Genomic DNA, 23,532 nt, shown 5'->3' on the forward strand with positions numbered 1-23,532 from the left:
CATGGACTTTACTGATAATCAAACCTGAACAAGGAATTAAGGTATTCTGTCTACAAAGGAAGTTTCCTTTAAATCTGATCATTCCTTCATAAGATAATGTGCAGAAAGAACTTGAGCACGGGATTAAGGTAACAAATGTACCAACCAAGATTCATCAAAATCCTACCTGTCCTTCAAAAGATATCATGTGGAAAGCAGCATCCGAGAGTGATTAAAGAAATCAACCAATCAGGTCACAGGCCTTATTAAATATGCACAGAATTCGCCATCAGTGGAACTTGGGCCAGGGACTAAGGTAACAAGTGTACCGACCAAGTTTCATCAAAATCTGCCCCATCCTTCAAAAGATATCATGTGGAAAGCAGCATCTGGACAGACGAACGGAAGGACAGAAAGACGGACAGACGGAACCTATTTGAATATCCCTCGTCAACTTTGTTGGACAGGGGATAGCAAAGGCCACCTGTCTGTAAAGGTCACTTTTTTTATTCACTATGTAATGCAATTCATTGTATAATAACTGAACCTCTAGTTAAATGCTACCTGTGTATAGAGGCCACTTTCATCTGTACCCTTGAGTGGCCTTTATAGAAAGGTTTGACTGCAGGTCCAAATAAAGGTATGCCACAGCAAACTTTCCTATGAAGACAGTTACAAATTTTCTTTCAATAACCAGAGAGACCCAGCCATTCAAAGTCATCTTTTAATGGCAAATGTATCATATAATCTCACTTAAAACCTTTTTGTTTTTGTTGAGAAGTAAAATTTGATTATTTCTACAACTGCATTTAACTTATTTCACGAACAATTATCAAGATTTGACAAAATGAAATTATTTAGAATATAAGATGCTTACAAAATAAATACTTTCCTATGAATAAGTGGAATTAGAATTTCACTTCCTTTTAATTAATACATGAAGATGAAATCTGAAATTCACAATGAAATGTTTGAACATAACCCTGTGATAAATATCTTGTAATTAGAACCCTTAAAATCATGGATGAAGGGATTTTTAATGGCAGTTCAACAAACAAAATGGCCTCGTAATCATATTTATTGTATAGTTAACATATTTGTATGAATCTGAATAATACTTTATGTTACCCTTCATTTACTCATCATTTTGATCATCGTGCGATCCAAAAATTAAAGATGAAATTTAAGATTTAGGGATATACTAGGCAGTTCCTGTATTTTGTATTATACCAGCAGGCTTTGACCTAGCAAATAGTGGGTTTGTGATATGTCGCATAAAATCACCATATACTATCAGTGATAGAATATGACCGACCACTGAATAGTATTGCATTTCTCACAATTGAGTGAAAGTATTGGTAAAGGTTACTTGTAATACTGTAATACTTCGTGTTTAAGTGAGAGAATGGATTCTAAATAATAAAGAATGACATGAACATACCAGAACCAACACTGCCATATGATAAAATTACTTTGGCACATTGGAAACATATACCTCATTCATTTTACTGTAGAAGTATTCCAAATGATGAAACCAACATATACACAAGTGTGTAAGAATGCTGTTTTAGGAAGACTTGCTACAATACTATTATCAATTCTATGCATTAACCACTTACAGACAGCTATTCAAACACAGCATTCTCACATACAACTAGTACCTGGTTGGACTTTTTTCTCCCATTCCTGTCTATTTGAAAGCTGATTTATAAATTAACATCATGCAGTGTGAATTTTAACATGCTAGTCGTGAATAATGAAGGTAAAATGTTCCCTTATATTTCACCCTGGACCCGTATTTCTCAAAAAGTCAATATGTTAATCAAGTCTGAAATATTTCCGGGGTCACAAGAGAAAACTAAATCCTCACCAACGAAAAGGAAAATCTAACAGTGACTGAGGGGAAACAGAACTCGTAATTATTTACCTCAAAATCTCGATATATGTTCCGTAACATCAATCATTCTACAACCTCTTATTTAGAAAATCTCTGTTTAATTCTGCTGTAGTACAAGTCTTTGCGACCAGAAATAATTGGAAATTTTGAAGAAAATTAAAAAAAAAAATAAAAGAAGAATACATTTATATAACAAAATTTCAGCATAATAAAATGTTTCTTCCTTTTTTCCTAACAATTTTGATGATGGAATAATGTCCTACTTTCGCACAGGGCCTTGTACCCTTCTTAAGATTGGCTTTTTTAGATTTGTAAATGAATTATGGCAGAACAATCATTTCTTCATTTAACAAATTTGAATTTCTGTATAATGACACACACCTACAATCTGTGACGGATGAATGAAGCAACAGTTCTACACAGAAAGTTTATCACAGCCATGACACTTGTACATTGTCTCTCCATCAGATATAAACCACACTTGAGAGTAATGTGAAGACAGGTTGACCTTATGTTAAATGATTTTCACATTCAGTAAGGGGAAGCCTGCCCCTCACTCTGTGCACAGTCTAACATCAAGAAGCAAAATATTAGCACTTGAAAAACAGCCTACACAACTAGCTATACATTAGCTGAGCCAGTCCAAGTCATCATCATCGTCGTCATCACCAAACAAAGGAGGAGGAGGCTGTGGCTTCAGGTCCTACAAAATAACGTAGCTTTGATTAGTAATGTTTATCTCGTTGCTGTGATTCTTCGGCTACTTTTGAGTAACCCAGTAGAAATGGTACAGGTGGTGTGGGATTATTCCACCATATATAATCACACATGTATGGGATGTTGGACATGACATATGTAAAGCTCAAAATGTACAGTTTCAGAAATTCCTGTCAATCATAAATCAATTAACTAAAGTTAAGATACCATCCATTTCACTCATACTAAATAGCACAAAACTTCCGGAAATATGTGAGTGCACTGACCCTACTATATGCTGAAGCTCTGGAAACTAATGATATTCAGCACGTTGGTTTTGGACATGTGTAGCTGAATACCTCAATCTGCACATGCCAAATAATGCGCGAACCTGATCTCTACCTGGAATTTTTGTTGCAGGTTCAACCGTTTATGCAAAAGCGACTTTATTCATAATGTATAAAAACAACAGATTTCAGATCAAATCACTTGCTGTCTATTATGTAATGAAAATCATATTAACAAACCTCATCATTTTCGATGTCTGATTTCGTTGGGAGCTTTTTATCTTTCTTTTCTTTATCATTGTTTTGTTTGAAGGAAATCCCAAGAGTGTCTTCTACAGTATCATCTTCACCAAACAACGGCCTGTAAAACAGGTCATATATACAACAAACGCATGATGATAAAATGACCATTAAAACACTGATTACAAACCCATATGTACAATCCCCTATTTGTTGTACTTTTGGAGAATTAATAACACTATATGTTGAAAATCACAGAAACTTAAAAAAAATCTTGAGATCTAAAAAAAGTCGAGAGTTTTGTAAACATTTGTCACTATGATACTAAATGGTGGAGGTGAAATTACGTCCAAGAGAACAGGTTAGCAAAAATACAGAAACACCTGAAAAATATACACTGTAGGTGATTAATGTATTCATTTAATGTATTCAATCTAACAAACTAATTTCTCTGACCTGACATTCTTCCTCCAACTTTTACATAAATAAAACTAAAATCACAGATCAGTCATGTGATTTTTTCCTTCACCATCAACTATAAAAGTCTACCAAATACGGTGTAGCTATAACCTACCTGTCTTTGACCAGTGGTCAGCATAACAACACTTACTTGTCCCCTGCATCCTCTTCTTTGTCTTCGTCCTCATCCTCCTCGTCATCCAACAAAGGTGGTGGTGTCCTTGAGGATACTGGTATAATTTCACTACTCTCTGAATCCCGTTTGACTGGTTCAGATATCGGACTCTCTACTGTCACATGATTTGTCTCTGATAGATTTTCCACCATATTTTGTTCTATCACCGGTTCATTATTTTGTTGTTCTTGAGAGTTATCTACTCCTGATTTATTGTCCCCTGTTTCTAAATCAGAGTTATCTACACTTGGAGAACTCTCCTGTGTTTGTGGAGGCTGAGGTTCTACAATCGGATCCTCTGCAGGTTGACTTTTATCATCATCTGTAATCTTAGGTTTCTCTGGTGACTCTGGGAGTGTTTCCTCCTCTTCCTCGTCAAAGTCATCACTCTCTTCGCTGTCTGCAAATGAAAATTAAGATATTTGAAAAAGATGGAACTTGTTCTCAGTAATTAATTACAATGCGATAATGCAATGCTTACAGCTGCTTGAAATAATTTTCCTATCAATATGTTTTTTGTTCATTTGTATAGTTTATTACCCAATGTACAGCCAAGGCCATTTTAAGATGGGGTCTCCTCGTATTAGACGATGGCTGTCTCAATGGACACCATGCAGGAGGAGGTCCACTGCATGCTATGAAAAATGATCAGGGTAGAGTTATACTGCCTCTAGGCAGGGAAAAACATACACCTCACACCTTACCCATTTCTTGGAAAATGTGATGCACTACTGACTGAGCTGATGTGGCCATCTATCATTATGGTAAAAAGCTGATATATGCCTGATTAATGTCAGTCAATCAAATAACTGAAGTTCTTCATCTCAAAAATTGTGTTTCAATGACCTATTTATCTAGAAAATCTTGTTAAATGACTAAGTCTCTTGTCTCAGTTTGTTCAATAATCTTTACAGCATATTAATTCTCTCTTCATCTCTGTTCCAGTCTACACACAAGTTACTGGTCAATGTTGTGACACCTGGCTTCATCCTGTTATTGGTTACCAAGGCAGCTCACCTTCTAGAGGCTCCTGTTTCTCTGCACTCGGTACAGCCTCAGTAGTCTCCTTCTCAACTTGAGGCACTATCAGAAAAAAAGATGATAAACAAAATACAAATCATTTCACTAAATGAAAAAACAAATGCTTTCACACTGATAGCCTCATTTAATATCAAATAAAATATAAAAGCAATATAGGGAACAACTATACTTCTCTTATCACATTGTGCCTACATCTCATGAAGATAATGACAATTAACACAATGCCTTTCTGGTGCATATACAGATTAATTTTGGACGTTAAATAAGTCAGTATGTAGTTTACGAAAAATGAAACCAAATGTCTTGTTCTCACCTGTCTGTGTGTTAGGAGGTGGGGAATCTTGAACGTCTTCCTCCTCACTATCCACCAATTCATCTTCATCCTCCTCCTCCTCCTCCTCCTCTTCTTCCTCATCATCTTCCTCCTCCTCCTCCTCTGTTGCTGGTCCTTGTGAGGACTGCTGGACCAGTTTCAATGTCGTTGTCTACAAATGTAATTCTTTGTTTGAATTATCAGGAACACAACTATCAAATACAATAAAAAATACCATTAACATCAATATCCTTTACCATTAACATCAATATCCTATACCATTAACATCAAAATCCTATACCATTAACATCAATATCCTTTACCATTAACATCAATATCCTATACCAATAACATCAATATCCTATACCATTAACATCAATATCCTATACCATTAACATCAATATCAATATCCTATACCATTAACATCAATATCCTATACCATTAACTTCAATATCCTTTACCATTAACATCAATATCCTATACCATTAACATCAATATCCTATACCATTAACATCAATATCCTTTACCATTAACATCAATATCCTATACCATTAACATCAATATCCTATACCATTAACATCAATATCAATATCCTATACCATTAACATCAATATCAATACATGTATCCTATACCATTAACATCAATATCCTATACCATTAACATCAATATCAATATCCTATACCATTAACATCAATATCCTATATCATTAACATCAATATCCTATAACAGGCCATAGTTGCACAACAAAGCACTTACTTTGATAGCTTCCAGTATAGCAGCTAAGACATCTGCACCGGTGTAGTTCTCCTCAGCTGTAAATTTGGCACGTAGTTGTTGATAGACAGAATTCATTATCTTCTTCACCTGGAACAAGCATTTAGATTTGTTATATAAACTATTCTAGATTATCACGAGGAGGACATAATGTGTGACTGTAGGAAACATAAGGTCAGATCCTGTTCTCATAGAGGTGAAGAATGAGTAAACATACTGGAAGTGTCCTTAACATGTTATCTAGGAAATTTATCGCAACAATCGTGGCATTTATGATGTCATCGAGTGAAATTATCTTTACGTCAAAACTTGGGCATGCTTTGGTTCAGGTTTTACACCCTATAGAATAATATCCATATGGACTATAACAACTTGTAAAAAACTGTAATGTTCGATTTTCTGTGTTTTGTTACCTCTGTGACAACAGATTCACTCCCAGTCCCACCAGGGAGCGTTGTTGATGCTCCATTCTTTTGAAGTGTGGCTACTTTCTCGTACAGCTGATCTCGCTGAGTGGCCAGGCTATCCCGTTCCTCCTCTACTTCAGATATACGAGTCTCATACTTATCTCTCATAGCACTGGCCTGGTCTCGCAGAGAGTCATACTACAAATATCAATTATAGAAATCTCAGCACTGGCCTGGATTGTTTTTGTTTATCTGTTTGACCAGTCCGAACAGTATTGTTTGAACAAAGGTAATATACTTGTATATATATTCTAACAAGGCTTGACTACCTGGTAAGCCTCTTGGTGTTAGTATATATAAGTGCAAATCTCTCCTGATTTATGCCAAAAATATCACATTTAATCTGCCCTTTTACTGCTTCATCTACCTAAACAAACGGCCCCTTGGTTTCACTGAGTCATACTATAAATACAAATTTTACAGAAATCTGATAGCACTAATCTTGCCCCACACAAATTTTTCAACAAACACAGGTCACAGAAATTTCACAACAAAGAAATAGATTCATTAAGTAGACACATTATATCATAGGAGTGCTTCAAAAAAAATAAGGAACAGGTATGGAAACTTAACATTAGGTAAAGAGTCCCATTAGTTTAGATAATTAATTTTGCTATCTAGAACCTTACCTTGTTCTTCCAGCCTGTCAGATCCTCTACCTCATCCTCCAAAGACCTGATGCGCTCGTCTGATCCACCAGACGACTTTCGTAAAGTCTGAATCTGGTTAAAACAAACTACATTATAATGAATCAATAAAGCACAGCCTGTAACAAATACATCAGATTCTACTCTGTATCAGGTTTAGGGAAATCTTCATCTACTTCATAAAATCATAATTACAGCATAAGCTCAGAATTATTTCATATTTATCATTCATAGAATCCTTCAAACTCAATAATTCACCCCAGGAAGATTAAAATCTCCACACTTATCGTACAGTGGTAGACAGTTATGTTGTAAGGATCCAGGGAAAGCAGCTGCAAAGAAATGAATTACAGAGAAAAGTTTTGTTTTCACTATGAACCTTAGACTCTAGTTCTTTGACTTTTTGTTCTAGCTCCTCCTTTTCTTCCTTCACACCCTGAAGAGCTCTGCCATGTCTGTCTTGAGCAGCTGCCAGCTGCTTTTCTGACTTGGCCTTCCACTCCTCCATAATCTCCTCCTCCAGTTTGGATACCTGTTGTTAATTGTATTAGACCATGCTCTTGAGTAAAAATGTATCAAAACATGTACTTTTAAGTTGTTTTATGTCCCTTTCTGAAGAGTTCTTCAGGGAATAAAATCATCAATATATCAAAAACTACAGCACTAAAACATCATACAGACATTAATAGTTTACTGATAACACACAGACAGTACTGGGGAGTGATACACCACTAAGTTTACTGATAACACACAGACAGTACTGGGCAGTGATCCACCACTAAGTTTACTGATAACACACAGACAGTACTGGGGAGTGATCCACCACTAAGTTTACTGATAACACACAGACAGCAATGGGGAGTGATCCACCTCTAAGTTTACTGATAACATACAGACAGTACTGGGGAGTGGTCCACCTCTAAGTTTACTGATAACACACAGACAGTACTGGGGAGTGATCCACCACTAAGTTTACTGATAACACACAGTACTGGGGAGTGATACACCACTAAGTTTACTGATAACATACAGACAGTACTGGGGAGTGATCCACCACTAAGTTTACTGATAACACACAGACAGTACTGGGGAGTGATCCACCACTAAGTTTACTGATAACACACAGACAGTACTGGGGAGTGATCCACCACTAAGTTTACTGATAACACACAGACAGTACTGGGGAGTGATCCACCACTAAGTTTACTGATAACACACAGACAGTACTGGGGAGTGATCCTCCACTAAGTTTACTGATAACACACAGACAGTACTGGGGAGTGATCCTCCACTAAGTTTACTGATAACACACAGACAGTACTGGGGAGTGATCCACCACTAGGTTTACTGATAACACACAGACAGTACTGGGGAGTGATAAACCACTAGGTTTACTGATAACACACAGACAGTACTGGGGAGTGATAAACCACTAGGTTTACTGATAACACACAGACAGTACTGGGGAGTGATCCACCACTAAGTTTACTGATAACACACAGACAGTACTGGGGAGTGATCCACCACTAAGTTTACTGATAACACACAGACAGTACTGGGGAGTGATCCACCACTAAGTTTACTGATAACACACAGACAGTACTGGGGAGTGATCCACCACTAAGTTTACTGATAACACACAGACAGTACTGGGGAGTGATCCACCACTAAGTTTACTGATAACACACAGTACTGGGGAGTGATACACCACTAAGTTTACTGATAACACACAGACAGTACTGTTTCCTGATAACACACAGACAGTACTGAGTGATCCACCACTAAGTGACACCACCACTACTAAGTTTACTGATAACACACAGACAGTACTGGGGAGTGATCCACCACTAAGTTTACTGATAACACACAGACAGTACTGGGGAGTGATCCACCACTAAGTTTACTGATAACACACAGACAGTACTGGGGAGTGATCCACCACTAAGTTTACTGATAACACACAGACAGTACTGGGGAGTGATCCACCACTAAGTTTACTGATAACACACAGACAGTACTGGGGAGTGATCCACCACTAAGTTTACTGATAACACACAGACAGTACTGGGGAGTGATCCACCACTAAGTTTACTGATAACACACAGACAGTACTGGGCAGTGATCCACCACTAAGTTTACTGATAACACACAGACAGTACTGGGCAGTGATCCACCACAAAGTTTACTGATAACACACAGACAGTACTGGGAGTGATCCACCACTAAGTTTACTGATAACACACAGACAGTACTTGGGAGTGATCCACCACTAAGTTTACTGATAACACACAGACAGTACTGGGGAGTGATCCTACATTATTTTTCTGATTACACACAGAGAGAACTGAGGAGTGGTGCACTCACCTGTTCTGCTTTGGCTGCATCTGTAGAGTTTTTCTGTCGCCTTAGCTTCTCTCTCAGACCCTCAATCTCTTGCTATAACAAATAAAATGTTATCTTTATGTTTTCATTTTAAAAGTATTTTCTCTACCTCAGTTTTTTTTATTCAATGTACATAATAAGATCCTGTATTACCCGTTTTTGATAAATCTATATACATTTACACATTCCATTGTAACATACATTACCACAAAACAACACCTTTCTCAACAAAACATATATGAAATACCCTATTTCTAAAAATACATGTATTACCATGACAACACATTTTCTATCACATTTGTTTGTGTAATTTTGTTTCTAGATAATATACAAATATTTGGTTTTTGGTTGCATTATTTTCATATTTTACCTCAAATTGCAGTTTGCTATCCTCCATGTCTTCTTCCATCTTTCTCCTCTCCTCTGCTGCTTTCTTCTTTCTCTCCGATAGATTCTGTTCAGGGTCATGAAATAACCATTTGTAACAAATCCTGAATTTTGTATTAAATACAGCTATCAATTTAAACCCCCATTACCATTTTGTTTTACTTTTCTCTCTGGTTTCTGTGATCAACTTTGTTTTCTCTTGTTTCTGTAACTACTCTTGTATTTCTCTGGTTTCTTTGATAAAATCCCCCTCCCTGCTGGTTTCTGTGATCAACTTTAATTCTTTTCAAATTTCTTTGATCAAATTTCTTTTCACTGTCTGGTTTATGTGATCAACTGTGACCCACATTTGTTTTTTTCTTGTTTCTAGTATCTATCTAAGTATATCCTTGTCTATCAAAGTCATATCTTATATTGAGCATGATGAAATGCTGAGCGTTTTACCTTCTGAAGACTTTCTGCTGTCACTCTAAGATCGGAGAGTTCCTCATTAAGCTGTGACAGTTTATTGTCACCCTCTTTCCTTCTCTGCTTTTCCTCTCTCAGACCAGATGTTAGATTCTTAATTCGTTCTTCATCCTCTGTATAACAATGAAAGCAATGATAACACAATTACAACAGAGTCTGTCTCTCTTCTACTCAGTAGTTTTGGAGGTCAAATGTTTCAAGTCAGTTGTTCATCAAAGTTCATTCCAATTACCAATTTTAGGTGCGTTAAAATATAGATAATAAGGAAAACAAACTTAATTTAGCCCAGTAGTTGAAACTATTGAACTCTATGTATGTAATGATTAATGCCCTTAACTAAACCAACTTGTGAGCCCAAACTAAGCCCACCTGTATGTTGTGATTTATGCCTTAACTAAACCAACTTGTGAGCCCAAACTAAGCCCACCTGTATGTTATGATTTATGCCTTAACTAAGCCCACATGTAAGCCCTAAGCCCACCTGTATGCCATGATTTATGCCTTAACTAAGCTCACTTGTAAGCCCTAACTAAGCCCACCTGTATGTTATGATTCATGCCCTTACTAAGTTCACATAAATGTTATGATTTATGCCCTAAGTAAGCCCACCTGTATGCTGTAACTGAAGATTCTCCAGCTCCTCTGTGTTTTTCTTGAAGTCATTAGATGATGACCCAAGCTTCTGTTGTAGTTCCATCTCTCGCTTCCTCATCCCAGCAATCTCCAGTTGTAGTGTCCCTAGTTGGGATGTTGCTGTACTCAACTCTGTAGCTAGCTGAACCTGAGAAACATTTTAAAATACGGAGATATATCTCCTACAGAGATTCTGAATTAAGTGTACATGAAATGTATTTTAGGACATCTTGGTAGTTGTTATTTGTGCACATATACCTGATTTTATCAGAGTTTAAATTTTATATGTTTGAAAACTTATACAAATACAATATAGAGTACTGGTAAGTGACTCTTCCATCCAGTGATTGGAGTGTAGGAATGACCGTCACCATGTGTTATGTTTTATTTTATCACAGTCATGTTTAAAGTAATGTCTATAAACTTGTACATGTGTTTCTCACCTTCTCCTGCTCCAGTGCCAGTACCTTGGCCTGGGATGTGGTGGCTGTCACCTTAAACCCTTCATTTCTCTGTTCTAGCAGTGTCTGACTCTTTTCCACAAACCTTAGATCGGAGAAATTAAATGCAGTTATATATCAATGAATTAAACACTTCTATGAAACTCATTTATTAGGAAGTAGTGAAGAATTCTACTACCCAAATACTTCACTACCTTGAAGAATCTATCTAGTACAGGTGAATGATTTTACTACCTGTATGAATCTATCTTGTACAGATGTATAATTTTACTACCTGTATGAATCTATCTCGTACAGATGTATAATTTTACTACCTGTATGAATCTTATCTTGTACAGATGTATAATTTTACTACCTGTATGAATCTATCTCGTACAGATGTATAATTTTACTACCTGTATGAATTTATCTTGTACAGGTGTATAATTTTACTACCTGTATGAATCTATCTCGTACAGGTGTATAATTTTACTACCTGTATGAATCTATCTGATAGAGATGTATAATTTTACTACCTGTATGAATCTATCTTGTACAGGTGTATAATTTTACTACCTGTATGAATCTATCTAGTTGAGGTGTATAATTTTACTACCTGTATGAATCTATCTGATAGAGATGTATAATTTTACTACCTGTATGAATCTATCTTGTACAGGTGTATAATTTTACTACCTGTATGAATCTATCTGATAGAGATGTATAATTTTACTACCTGTATGAATCTATCTGATAGAGATGTATAATTTTACTACCTGTATGAATCTATCTGATAGAGATGTATAATTTTACTACCTGTATGAATCTATCTCGTACAGGTGTGTAATTTTACTACCTTTATGAATCTATCTGATAGAGATGTATAATTTTACTACCTGTATGAATCTATCTCGTACAGCTGTGTAATGTTACTATCACTGTGACTCTAGCTGGTACAGTTGTGAAATATTACTACCTCAAGGAATATTGCTAAAAAAGGTGAAAAATTTTCTACTATCTCATTGCCTAGAAATGCCAATATTTCTGACTTAAAAGTAAATACATGATATTTAAGTATTCAATAACATAGATGCAATACATCATCATCTTACATTTGGTTACTCTGCAGAAGTTCCGATATTTTGTTATTTTGAGCTTCAATTCGTGAACTCTTCTCATAACCCTCTTTTCGTAACCTTTCATTTTCCTGAAAATAATGACAAATATTAAACATTACATGAATACTTATACAGAGTGTGTTGACAAAGTGATATTAAGATAAAAATGTTAACATGTTGTCATGTGAACGATCAACATTTTATCATGTATAAAATAAGTAAAACAAAGAAATGAACATTCTTCCCTGTTTTGATGACATGAAACTGATTTTGATTTTGTAAAATCTTGAACATTTTGTGAATTATATACACTGTCAGTGTGATGTTGATGTTTTTACGAAAACACAAAATGAAAGATTAGCCTAAAGTGTGTACCTGTACAATACGTTGTACATTATGCATGAGTACTGAAGCTTCCATGTTTGGAGCGGAGGATTGAAGAGCCATGGCTCCACTCTGTTGTGTCTGTAAATGATCCATCTGGAACACAAAAAGGTAAGACATGTCTCTAGTGATTCTTAATGTGATAACACAGTAACCATGATCTTAATATCTGAACGATACATTTACTTCAAAACATTAAGAACAGAAAGGAACTTTACCGCTACTGTAAAGGTTTAAGTTCTGACCTTCTGTAGTATAGTGTCCACTTTGTCAGTCACCTTTCCCACAGCCAACCTTAGTTCTGTATTCTGTTGTCGTGTCTCCGATAGCAACACAGGTGTGGCTGAGTCAGCTGGATTAACAGCAGCTGTAGGTAACAAGTACATGTATACCTTACAATTGTCTTTAAAATCTGCATATAATGTCCTATCTATGCCCTGTTTAAGAAAGTGTATTGCGCTATGATTTATCTAATCTTATTTATGTAATGCACTAACTTAGCTTAAGCATGAATGTAGAGTATCTTTCAATTCTTTCAATGTAAAAGCTATATGTACCCTAAATATAAGAAAAGAAATAGTTAATATTGTTAACTGACAATTAATTCTTGTGTAAATCAAATACATTGTGGTACTTCTAACGTCAAGATTTACACTAGGAGAAAACATTTGTTTTACAACACTTACCAGCTGGGCCTGTAGGGAATGCTGGTGCAGCAGGGTAAGTCCCAGTTGGGAAGGCTGAGGATGCTGGTGGCTGGAATGCCGCTTGTTGCTACGAAAATACAAAAAATATGAGATGAAATATCATTTAAGATTTACACAAGATGTTAGTGATCTGCCTGAAAAAAATCTTCCTTTTCTAAATTGGAAAAGTGAACTTGTCTGTCAAATTACAAAATACATATCACAAAAAACACTTTGATGCATGACTTCAGAACTTACCTGTAACTGTTGCTGCTGTAGAAAAGCAGCCTGTTGCTGTTGAAGGAGGGCCTGTGGTGACTGGTAAAGTGCCATTTGGTGGCCTGGTGGAGGAGCTGCTCAAAAAAATAATATTTGGACATGGTAAATACCATAAACTCCAAATCATGTTGATACTATTAATGAATTTAATGAGGTATCGAAAGACTAGTGATAACAGGACTCACTGAAGGAAGGCTGAGGTATCATAGGACTAGTGATAACAGGACTCACTGAAGGAAGGCTGAGGTATCTTAGGATTAGTGATAACAGGACTCACTGAAGGAAGGCTGAGGTATCATAGGATTAGTGATAACAGGACTCACTGAAGGAAGGCTGAGGTATCATAGGATTAGTGATAACAGGACTCACTGAAGGAAGGCTGAGGTATCATAGGATTAGTGATAACAGGACTCACTGAAGGAAGGCTGAGGTATCATAGGATTAGTGATAACAGGACTCACTGAAGGAAGGCTGAGGTATCATAGGATTAGTGATAACAGGACTTACTGAAGGAAGGCTGAGAAATCATTGAACTAGTGATAACAGGACTTACCGAAGGATGGCTGGGGCATCAAAGGATTAGAAGTGACAGGAGCTGCAGTCTGTGTGTAATCCACTGGTGCAGCCATTGGTTGTTGTGCCACAGGTTTGGCCACCACTGGTGGCTTGGTGGCTGCATGAGTGGGTGCAGTTACTGGGGCAGCTGTCACAGCCACTGGCTTAGGTGACTCCTTTAGAAGAAAGATCAATATATATGTTGTATGACAGGTGTTTACGATTAATATATTACAGACAGAACAACAGTTATGGTTATTGATAAAAATACTGTGTGTGAATGAAAAAATTAAATTTAGCCGAAGGAGCCAACATCCAGGTTCTGAATCAAAATCAGAAGGTGGGCTTATGGCATGACATTTATTGAACTGCCATTTCAAGTGGAGTGTATGATTTTTTAAATGTAGATCTGTCCTCCCATAACATTTACCGCCCATGGTTTTGGGTAAAGGCACAATGCAATGACTTACTGGCACTGACTCCTCATCACTTTCTGGATCTGCTGCAACAGCACCCTGTAAGGGCAGCATGGGCTTGCCCATTTTGGCCATTCGTGAGATCAAATTAGCTTTGGCTCCACCCTACAACAGATGGACGATAATTACCGAGTGTACTTAGGTTTCAGCAAAATTCTGATAGCTGTATTAGCACTGTTCACCCTTGATTTGATTGTGTTTTTTCTCACTATTGATTTCATTGTGTTTATTAAAGTGTTAAAATTGCTCTGTTGAATGAGTACAGTACTAATGAGTCAGATAGACTGGTCACTTTACCTGTATAATAAATCAATATAATATTCCGCAAAACTATAAAGTCTATTACTGCTAATTCTGTTTTTTGTGCAAATTTATGTTTGCTGTAGTAAGTGTAACCTTATTAAGAGCGCCAAAATAAGAGTGCGCTAATTTGAATACACATACAGTATCTAACATATGGTGATTCAATCATTTATATTGTGTATAAAGGCCTGATATGGACATAAACTCATGTCTACAACCCCATAAAGGTAACAGTGATTATTATTTTCATCCTATCCTTGTGTTATAAAACCATATTCCCTGTTCCACTGTTTGACCTAAACTGTTGTGTACTGTAATGTTCCATGTGTTACCATGTTCCCTGTTCCTCTGTTTTACCTAAAGTGTTGTGTACTGTAATGTTCCATGTGTTACCATGTTCCCTGTTCCTCTGTTTTACCTAAACTGTTGTGTACTGTAATGTTCCATGTGTTACCATGTTCCCTGTTCCTCTGTTTTACCTAAACTGTTGTGTACTGTAATGTTCCATGTGTTACCATGTTCCCTGTTCCTCTGTTTTACCTAAAGTGTTGTGTACTGTAATGTTCCATGTGTTACCATGTTCCCTGTTCCTCTGTTTTACCTAAAGTGTTGTGTACTGTAATGTTCCATGTGTTACCATGTTCCCTGTTCCTCTGTTTTACCTAAACTGTTGTGTACTGTAATGTTCCATGTGTTACCATGTTCCCTGTTCCTCTGTTTTACCTAAAGTGTTGTGTACTGTAATGTTCCATGTGTTACCATGTTCCCTGTTCCTCTGTTTTACCTAAACTGTTGTGTACTGTAATGTTCAATGTGTTACCATGTTCCCTGTTCCTCTGTTTTACCTAAAGTGTTGTGTACTGTAATGTTCCATGTGTTACCATGTTTCCTGGTGTTCTGTACCTGATGAGTCATCTGTTCCGTAATAGACTTTGTCCTCCCTTTCACTGTTGAATCATCCAACTCTGGGTCAGAAGGGGCAGGGCTGGGTGTGGAGTTCTGCAGTGGCGTAGGCTCTGGGGTCGGGGCAGGTGATGGCTTCGGTGATTCAGCTTTCGATAACTTAACCTGGAACAATTTAGTAACACATTGTATGTCATAAAACACTATGAAATGTTGTACCATACTATATTACATCAAGTCAACTGATGGTGTATCACACAGAAAGTATATGTTTCCCTGCATAGGGTAGTATAAATGACTAATTTACTGGTATTCAACTGAAATACTCATTTTTAAATACATGTATTTAGACAGCAAACTGATGAATATGAAAATTGTTTTTTTTTTTTTTTTTAAATGAAAAGAAGTTTGAAATGTATTTTTTGAATATATCAATGATACACTTTAAGGTAACTTGCTAAACCATACTGAAATATGTACACAAATTGTAGTTTTCTCTTACCCTCACAACTAACACCTCAAATATAAGTGTTGAGTTTGGTGGGATTTTGTTGCCAGCTCCTTGACTTCCATAACCAAGACTTGGTGGCACCACCAGGAGGCGCTTTGATCCCTTCTTCATCCCAACTACTCCTATATCCCAACCCTGTAAACAGAGATATGTTAGAATCTAGGCTATGTCTGTATTGTTTATCAGAACAGAACGAGACAATAATTCTAAAAAAATTAACAAGAGAATCTTACTACAATCACTAATATTATTGCATATAAATTATCCAGAAAAATATATATATATTATTCCTTTGAATAAAACATGCGAATTCATAAAAAGAACCATGAACAGGAAAAGTCTTGTCCAGGAAATGACAGGTAATCTTAATACAGAGAAGTGTTAACTCATCTTTACTTCATCTCCCATTTTATCTAGCACTCCATTTGTTACCAAAGTTAACATTTACTGTAATCATCATACTTTCTGATTAGATACGTACTTTAATCACTTTGCCTTTGCCGATTTTAAATTTGAATTGTTTGTCTGTTTTCACATTGCTGTCAAACTCCTGAAACAAATTATAGCAAACATTGAAGGGCAAAGTTATTTCCAGTGGGAAATAAACAATGTTATGCTCAATTTTTCTAAGAAAACTTCAGTAAAGTTTAAAAAAAAACTTCCTCCCCAAGAAGAAATGTGAGACTCATTTTGGTAAAGCATCTTAAGATGCTCACATTCATACAGAGCATTTGATTCTACCACATCTGGTTGTTGAGAAGAAGATTCTTTAAATTTAAGTCATTTGACCCCTTGTGGTCCCGTCCATCAGTCCCTCGAGGTGTGCCAAGATCAGAATGGGCATACCATCAAGCTGTCATTTTTCACTCATATTTTTAACCAAGTTAGAAATATTTCCAATGCAAATTAAACAAATTATGCTTAAAAATCTAATTTTCCTATAGAAACTGTAGTGAATTTTACCCCCCTTCCCATGCGGAAATGTGAGATACTGGGGCCATGAAATTCACAATTTTCGTAAAGCACCTTAAAATGCTTCCATCCATGAACAGTATTCGATTCTACCATATCTGGGTGTTGAGAAGAACATTTTTAAAATTTAGATCAAGCCCTTTTGGCCCAGCTCCAGCCCTTGTGGGTTTGGGACTGTATAATTCACAATTATGGTTCATCATAGGTTAGGGAAGATTTCTGCAAAATTTCATTGATATCCGTTCAGGGGTTTTTGAGAAGAAGTGAAAAACGTTGAATTTTTTATGGATGCTGGACGCATACAGCACGACCCATAACGCCGCACAAATGTGATCACAATAGGTCACCATGAGACTTTATCTCAGGTGACCTATAAATAAGCTACTGGTGATTTTCAATGCTACTGCTTAGCAGTGTTGATATGTTACCTTAATGCAACAATTTTGAAATAAATTAGCATTTAATGTAAGTTAACCAATGATAGTAACTAAACCAGTGAATGTAAGTTAACCAATGGCAGTAAGGTTAACCAATGACAGTAAGGTTAACCATTGACAGTAAGGTTAACCAATGACAGTAAGGTTAACCAATGACTGTCAGTTAACCAATGAATGTAAATTGACTAGTGACTGCAAATTAACCATGTGACTGTTAGTTAACTGAATGCAAGTTAATCAGTTTCTGTAGGTTAACATGTGACTGTCAGTTAACTGAATGCAAGTTAATCAATTTCTGTAGGTTAACATGTGACAGTCAGTTAACTGAATGCAAGTTAATCAATTTCTGTAGGTTAACATGTGACTGTCAGTTAACTGAATGCAAGTTAATCAATTTCTGTAGGTTAACATGTGACTGTCAGTTAACTGAATGCAAGTTAATCAATTTCTGCTGGTTAACATGTGACTGTCAGTTAACTGAATGCAAGTTAATCAATTTCTGTAGGTTAACATGTGACTGTCAGTTAACTGAATGCAAGTTAATCAATTTCTGTAGGTTGACCAGTGACTCTAAATCAACTAATGACAGTAAATATATGATAGAATAAGTGTAAGAAATCGTGTTACCTGTCCAAATGTGCCATTGGTAAGTAACCATCCTGTATACTTGACCTCTACCAGGTCACCGGTTTCTAGGGGTCCGCCATCACCCAGATGTAGGTCCTGAGTTACAACACTGTCCAGGGCAGTCCCAGTACTGATGGCTCTGGCCAAACCCACCTACTCACATATACACAAGGTACACACTAAGCCATGTAGAACAACATAAGTATACATTTTTATCTGCCTGTGCAATTAATTTCCCAATATTCAACAATAAACAAACTACACTATTTTCCAGACTATAAGCTGTGATTTTTTTCCTTGGTGGTCGCGCGTGCGGCTTATACGCCAGAGCAGCTTACAAAAAAGGAACGTAGACGATCTTTGAAGGCTCCCTAGCCTAATGAGTTTGATAATTGCTATTTTATGTTTTTGAAACACGTCAATGAAATAAAGGATTATCTGTGTATATATTTAATGTTTCACTTGCAATCTTGATAAATTGGCTTCCATTGTTGTTAAATCAATGAACATAACTGTTGCTACATTGTAAGAAAGGGTGTGGCTTATATTCCTGAGTATCTTATACGTGAATCGAATAGAAAAATCACTGAAAACCAGTCCTGCAGTTTATACTTGGGTGCGGTTTTTAGGCTGGAAAATATGGTAATAAAACAAGTATTTTTTAAAGAAAAAACTGAACGTTAAACATACCTGTTTAGCAAACTTCTCTGAATTCTGTTCATTGTCAAACATGAGAGACCAGCTCTGTCTGGCATCATCATAAAAACTGGCATAGTTGTTGGCTTGAATCTGTAGATGATGGAGTAACGTACATTTACACTCTGTTAATACATGAACAGTGTAACATATCAAACTAATAAATTACTCAAACTGATATAAATGTTTCCTGTCAATTCTAGAATTCACCAATTTATCTTAAAATTAAAAAAAAAATGAGATTGACTGGGTAAAAAAAGGAAAACATTAAAATTTAAGTGCTACATTTGGATGTGTATAAGAGATAAAATTGCATCTCTAGATATGAGAAAACAGATGGACTGACAAAATCTATTTTTTGTAAAGAAAGTGGAAAAATGAATTAAATCCATGACAGCTTTAAAGTTGCATAAAACTAAAATATCTTTCATGCGTATACACATCAATGACATAATGTGACAATGATGAAGTCAGAATACAAACCGTGAAGACAAAAGCTGGTGTAATTCTCACGTTGGTCACCTGTTGTTGTTTACTGACATACAACAAAATTCTGTACTGTAACGAAAAAAGTAATGGAGATCATGTGTTTTTGGTTAACATAACAAGATTCTGTAATACACAAAAACAAGGCCATGTGTTCTGTACTAAAAGGACAACACAATCCTTTACCATATCCTCAGTGGTTTGGACAACACAAAAGTCAGTCTGTATTTCATGAAGGTACTCGACAATAGTGGTTTGCACCATACAAGAGTTAGCCTTCACCCATTTTTTCACAGAAATACAACAAAAGTTCAGATAAAATATGGATTTTTTGTATATAATATTTCTATTTTAAAATCATAAAAACATTACACTGCACTAGATGTTCAAATTTCCAAACTGTAAGAAACTTTGATACTGAACTTTCCCCCTGAAATTTCGTTTTCTTTCTTGTTCAAATCAAACCAAGTCACTTACATCTTGTGAGGCAGGACTGCCCAGAATTGCAGCACCAAGTTTTCCCTGACTGGCATACTGACCATCAACACTGTGAAAATTAAAACATACAATATACAGAATAGCACATAGAAACAACATATATCTGCAGTAGACTTTGAAATGTTCTCAGATTCATTATATTTTCCTGATAGTACCTTACAGCAATTACGATTATTATTACGACTAACCTTGGTCCTCAAGTCAAATTGCATCTGGTCATAGCCTTTAAAATCAGGGTGACAGGGTGTTTTAAAGGGTCATCACGTAAAACAAATGCCTTAAAACACATTCTGTTGTACAATTATCACATTTAACTGATGTTCAATGTTATGTCTGAACATTATTTGACTCTATAAGATAAACAAGAGATCCTAGAGGGATCTTGGCATCCACCATTGTTTGATCTTTATTTGCTCTTTGAAAGTTGGATCTTTTCTCTTCTCTTTTTTTGCTCTTTGCAGAAATAAATGATAATCTTTACCTGCCAAATAAAAAACCTGAAAGCCATTTTGTTCCTTCTGATCAGTCCCAAAAGCATACAAGCACAAGGAGAGATCAAAGGGAACATTTGTATGGAATTTGAGAGATATCCATACAGGACTTCTTCAGAAATAGCAATAACAATTTCTACTAGGCAAAACCTAAGATGGCTTCCTGTTGGACCTAAAGAACCCTATACATGAAATTGGAGGAAGATCTATACAGTAGTTATCAAGAAATAGTGATAACAAACTTTCAAAGTCAAAATCCAAGATGGCCACCTTTCCGCCATTTCACTTTTCTGATCAGACCAAATTAAATGGGCACAATTAAGGACAAAGGGGAACTTACATATGAAATTTGAGAGAGGTCAATCCAATACCTCTGAAGAAATAACGATAACACACTTGAAAGGTCAAAATCAAAGATGGCCACCTTTCGGCCATTTTGCTTTTCTGATCAGTTCCAAAACTACATGGGCACAACAAGAGACCAAGGGAAATCTACATATGAAATTTGAGAAAGATCCATTCAGTTCTTCTCAAGAAATAGCACAGGGGGTTTTACTGTGGGAGGGAATTGGAGGACCTAGGGAAAACCCATATGGTTGGGCAGGTGACCCCATACTTTTTCACATCCATTCTGGAAATCAAACCCTGGATGTCTAAGTGAAAGGGGAGTGCAGGGGGAGTGCATTACCACTGCGTCACCCAACTACTCTTTGAGCAGGTCATGATATAACCAACATCAGGCTGATCTGAAGAAATCAGATAAGTTGGCGACTCTACACATGACAAATCAAGGCAATGCTGTTTGGATTTATCTATAATTGTATACTTTGTCTCCATTTCTGTTTCAGTACTTTAGAAGACTGGAGAATTGGAATAAATACATGTATGTACCTATAAATGAAGTATCTAATGACAGCTCTTCAAAGTCACTGTGTTTGAACTACCTAGATTTACATTAACTAACTACAGTGTATTTGTATAATAGTTATATCTGATATAACATACTGACTATTTGTATGCATGAACTGCTGTGGCGAAGGTGACGGCAGCTGGAGCACCACCTGACTGATTCGGAGCTTCTGAAACATGTATATGAAACGCTACCTTAGTTGTCAAGTCAGAGTTAAAATGTTGTAAAAACAAGGATCAATCCAAGATCCACAAATATAGCAAAGAAAAAAATCACTCCATTCTGATATCCTAAGATATATATTTCCACAATTATTGATCATCCAATCTTGAAATGGAGAGGAAGGAATGTATGGTTTTATCACAGGAGTCCTATCTTTATGGATTTTGTTTCTTTTAGGTTGCACATATTTTTACCACAAAGGATGTCCTGTGTCACCTTTATTTAACATATTAACATCATTTATCTGACAGCATTTACTTTAAGTTTACTGATAAATAGTGCTAAGAACTTCAAAATTTCCATATAAAATTATCTTTTCATTTCATGAACTAAAGATTGTTTTTTTTTTTGAGAAATAAAAATAACAAATGTTTAATGTCAAATTCTTAAAAACACTAAAATGACTTCTAACCGCCATTCATCTCTTACCAGGCTCAAAATGAAGCTTGCACAACTAAGTATAAAGAACACATAAAAGAGGCTAAATTCCAAAAAGACAGGAAAACATAAACTATTTGGTTACAAAACCAATACAACAATAAATGTCATATATAATTACCCTTTTTCCTGGGTTGTTTTGGAGCGGTGTATTTCAATGATTCATTTCCACCTTGATTACTAGCTTTGTCCACACCAAACAGAGATGCCAGCTTTGACCTGTATAAATCAAATTGTTTACAATACAGATTCTTCATTCATACCTGTCAATTAACATATAATATTCATGGGGGAAAATGTATTGTTGAAAGTTGTCATTTTTCAACTCAAGTGTTATTTCAAAACAGTGAAGAGGATAAAATGTTGTTGATAAATCAATTATTATTTAAAAATTCAGGGGATAAATTCAATTATTTAGCAAGTAGTAAATCAGTCATCCAACAGATAACTTTTACAGATTAATAAGTAAACTTATATACTATGTGCAAGAGGAATGGTAAAAATGCCTGCATCCATTCATTCCTTTTCGGAACCTATTTTATCTTCATATATTTTTTGTCAAACCTACTCTAAAGACACCAAAGTTATAATATTTAATAATGTTAATATCAAGGACGTCTTCTAAGCCCATATTGCCTACATAAATTATGTTCCACACTTCATAGTAGAAATAAGGCATTCTGTATGTGAAATGTAGTTATACTACTAAAATAGCAGTAAACATTTTGTATACGCGGTTACTGCAATTAATAAATATATTTCACATATAGAACGTCCGATTCCGGAAGTTTTATACAGAGTGAGAACATCCTTGGATTTCCGAGGGTGTTTAAGAACGCCAACGAATTTTCTGATATTGGTGTACAGGTAAATAATAAAGTTAATTTTATAAATAACCCGGCATAATCTGTTGTACACATTCATCAAAAGCTGTGCAACAATCAAAATAATTTAGATTAAGTTCATATTATGGAAAAACGAGTGATATTTTAACATTTAAGTAATCGCATGTCCAACAGAATTATGTGTATCACAGAATAATGATCATGGGATCCAAAATACCACACCCCCTTATTCAGTGATTTGCACCATTTATCCTGAGTGTTGTTAACTTCCTTGAAAGCTACGGTGATTTGAAAAAGAAAGACGAATGCAAGCAAACTAACCCTCCTGATGACGACAGAAAGTCTTGTTCATCATCATCTGCATTGAAAAACATCTTGAAACATTTGTAACGTTACTGATGCAGTTTTT

At 35.9% G+C, this 23,532-nt stretch overlaps 1 protein-coding gene across 2 annotated transcripts; it reads right to left on the reverse strand.

Annotated features, from left to right (window-relative positions):
• Positions 1–807: 807 nt before the first annotated feature.
• LOC132554414 (FK506-binding protein 15-like) lies at positions 808–23,532 on the reverse strand. 2 transcript variants are annotated; one of them, XM_060218732.1, is made up of 31 exons: positions 23,445–23,532; positions 22,400–22,497; positions 21,718–21,787; positions 20,197–20,266; positions 19,717–19,791; positions 19,228–19,326; positions 18,538–18,690; positions 16,983–17,051; positions 16,493–16,636; positions 15,991–16,155; positions 14,779–14,889; positions 14,307–14,484; positions 13,733–13,827; positions 13,475–13,562; positions 13,034–13,155; positions 12,780–12,884; positions 12,399–12,493; positions 11,290–11,392; positions 10,823–10,994; positions 10,190–10,326; positions 9,729–9,812; positions 9,341–9,412; positions 7,356–7,508; positions 6,959–7,051; positions 6,276–6,467; positions 5,845–5,952; positions 5,088–5,259; positions 4,751–4,816; positions 3,710–4,133; positions 3,100–3,220; positions 808–2,579 (listed from the first exon to the last, which is right to left on the reverse strand). In XM_060218732.1, exons 1-31 carry the CDS (start codon positions 23,495–23,497, stop codon positions 2,505–2,507), a joined length of 3,762 nt encoding a protein of 1,253 aa, XP_060074715.1. In that variant the 5' UTR covers positions 23,498–23,532; the 3' UTR covers positions 808–2,504. The 2 variants fall into 2 exon arrangements, with proteins under 2 accessions (XP_060074715.1, XP_060074716.1); XM_060218733.1 differs by lacking the exon at positions 7,356–7,508 and having other exon boundaries at positions 23,445–23,518.

The sequence above is a fragment of the Ylistrum balloti genome, unplaced genomic scaffold, assembly GCF_031769215.1.
Source record: "Ylistrum balloti isolate Yb309-2 unplaced genomic scaffold, AGI_CSIRO_Ybal_v1 Utg370402, whole genome shotgun sequence".
NCBI lineage: Eukaryota > Metazoa > Mollusca > Bivalvia > Pectinida > Pectinidae > Ylistrum > Ylistrum balloti.

What these genes read in the sequence shown, in the direction of transcription:
- LOC132554414 (XM_060218732.1), bottom strand. Translation starts at nt 23,497, where the DNA reads ATGTTTTTCAATGCAGATGATGATGAACAAGACTTTCTGTCGTCATCA. An exon ending in GCAGTTCATGCATACAAATA is followed by an intron (nt 20,267 to 21,717) that starts GTCAGTATGTTA and finishes TAATTTTCACAG; the next exon opens with TGTTGATGGTCAGTATGCCA. An exon ending in CAGCAGAAAGTCTTCAGAAG is followed by an intron (nt 9,813 to 10,189) that starts GTAAAACGCTCA and finishes GACCCTGAACAG; the next exon opens with AATCTATCGGAGAGAAAGAA.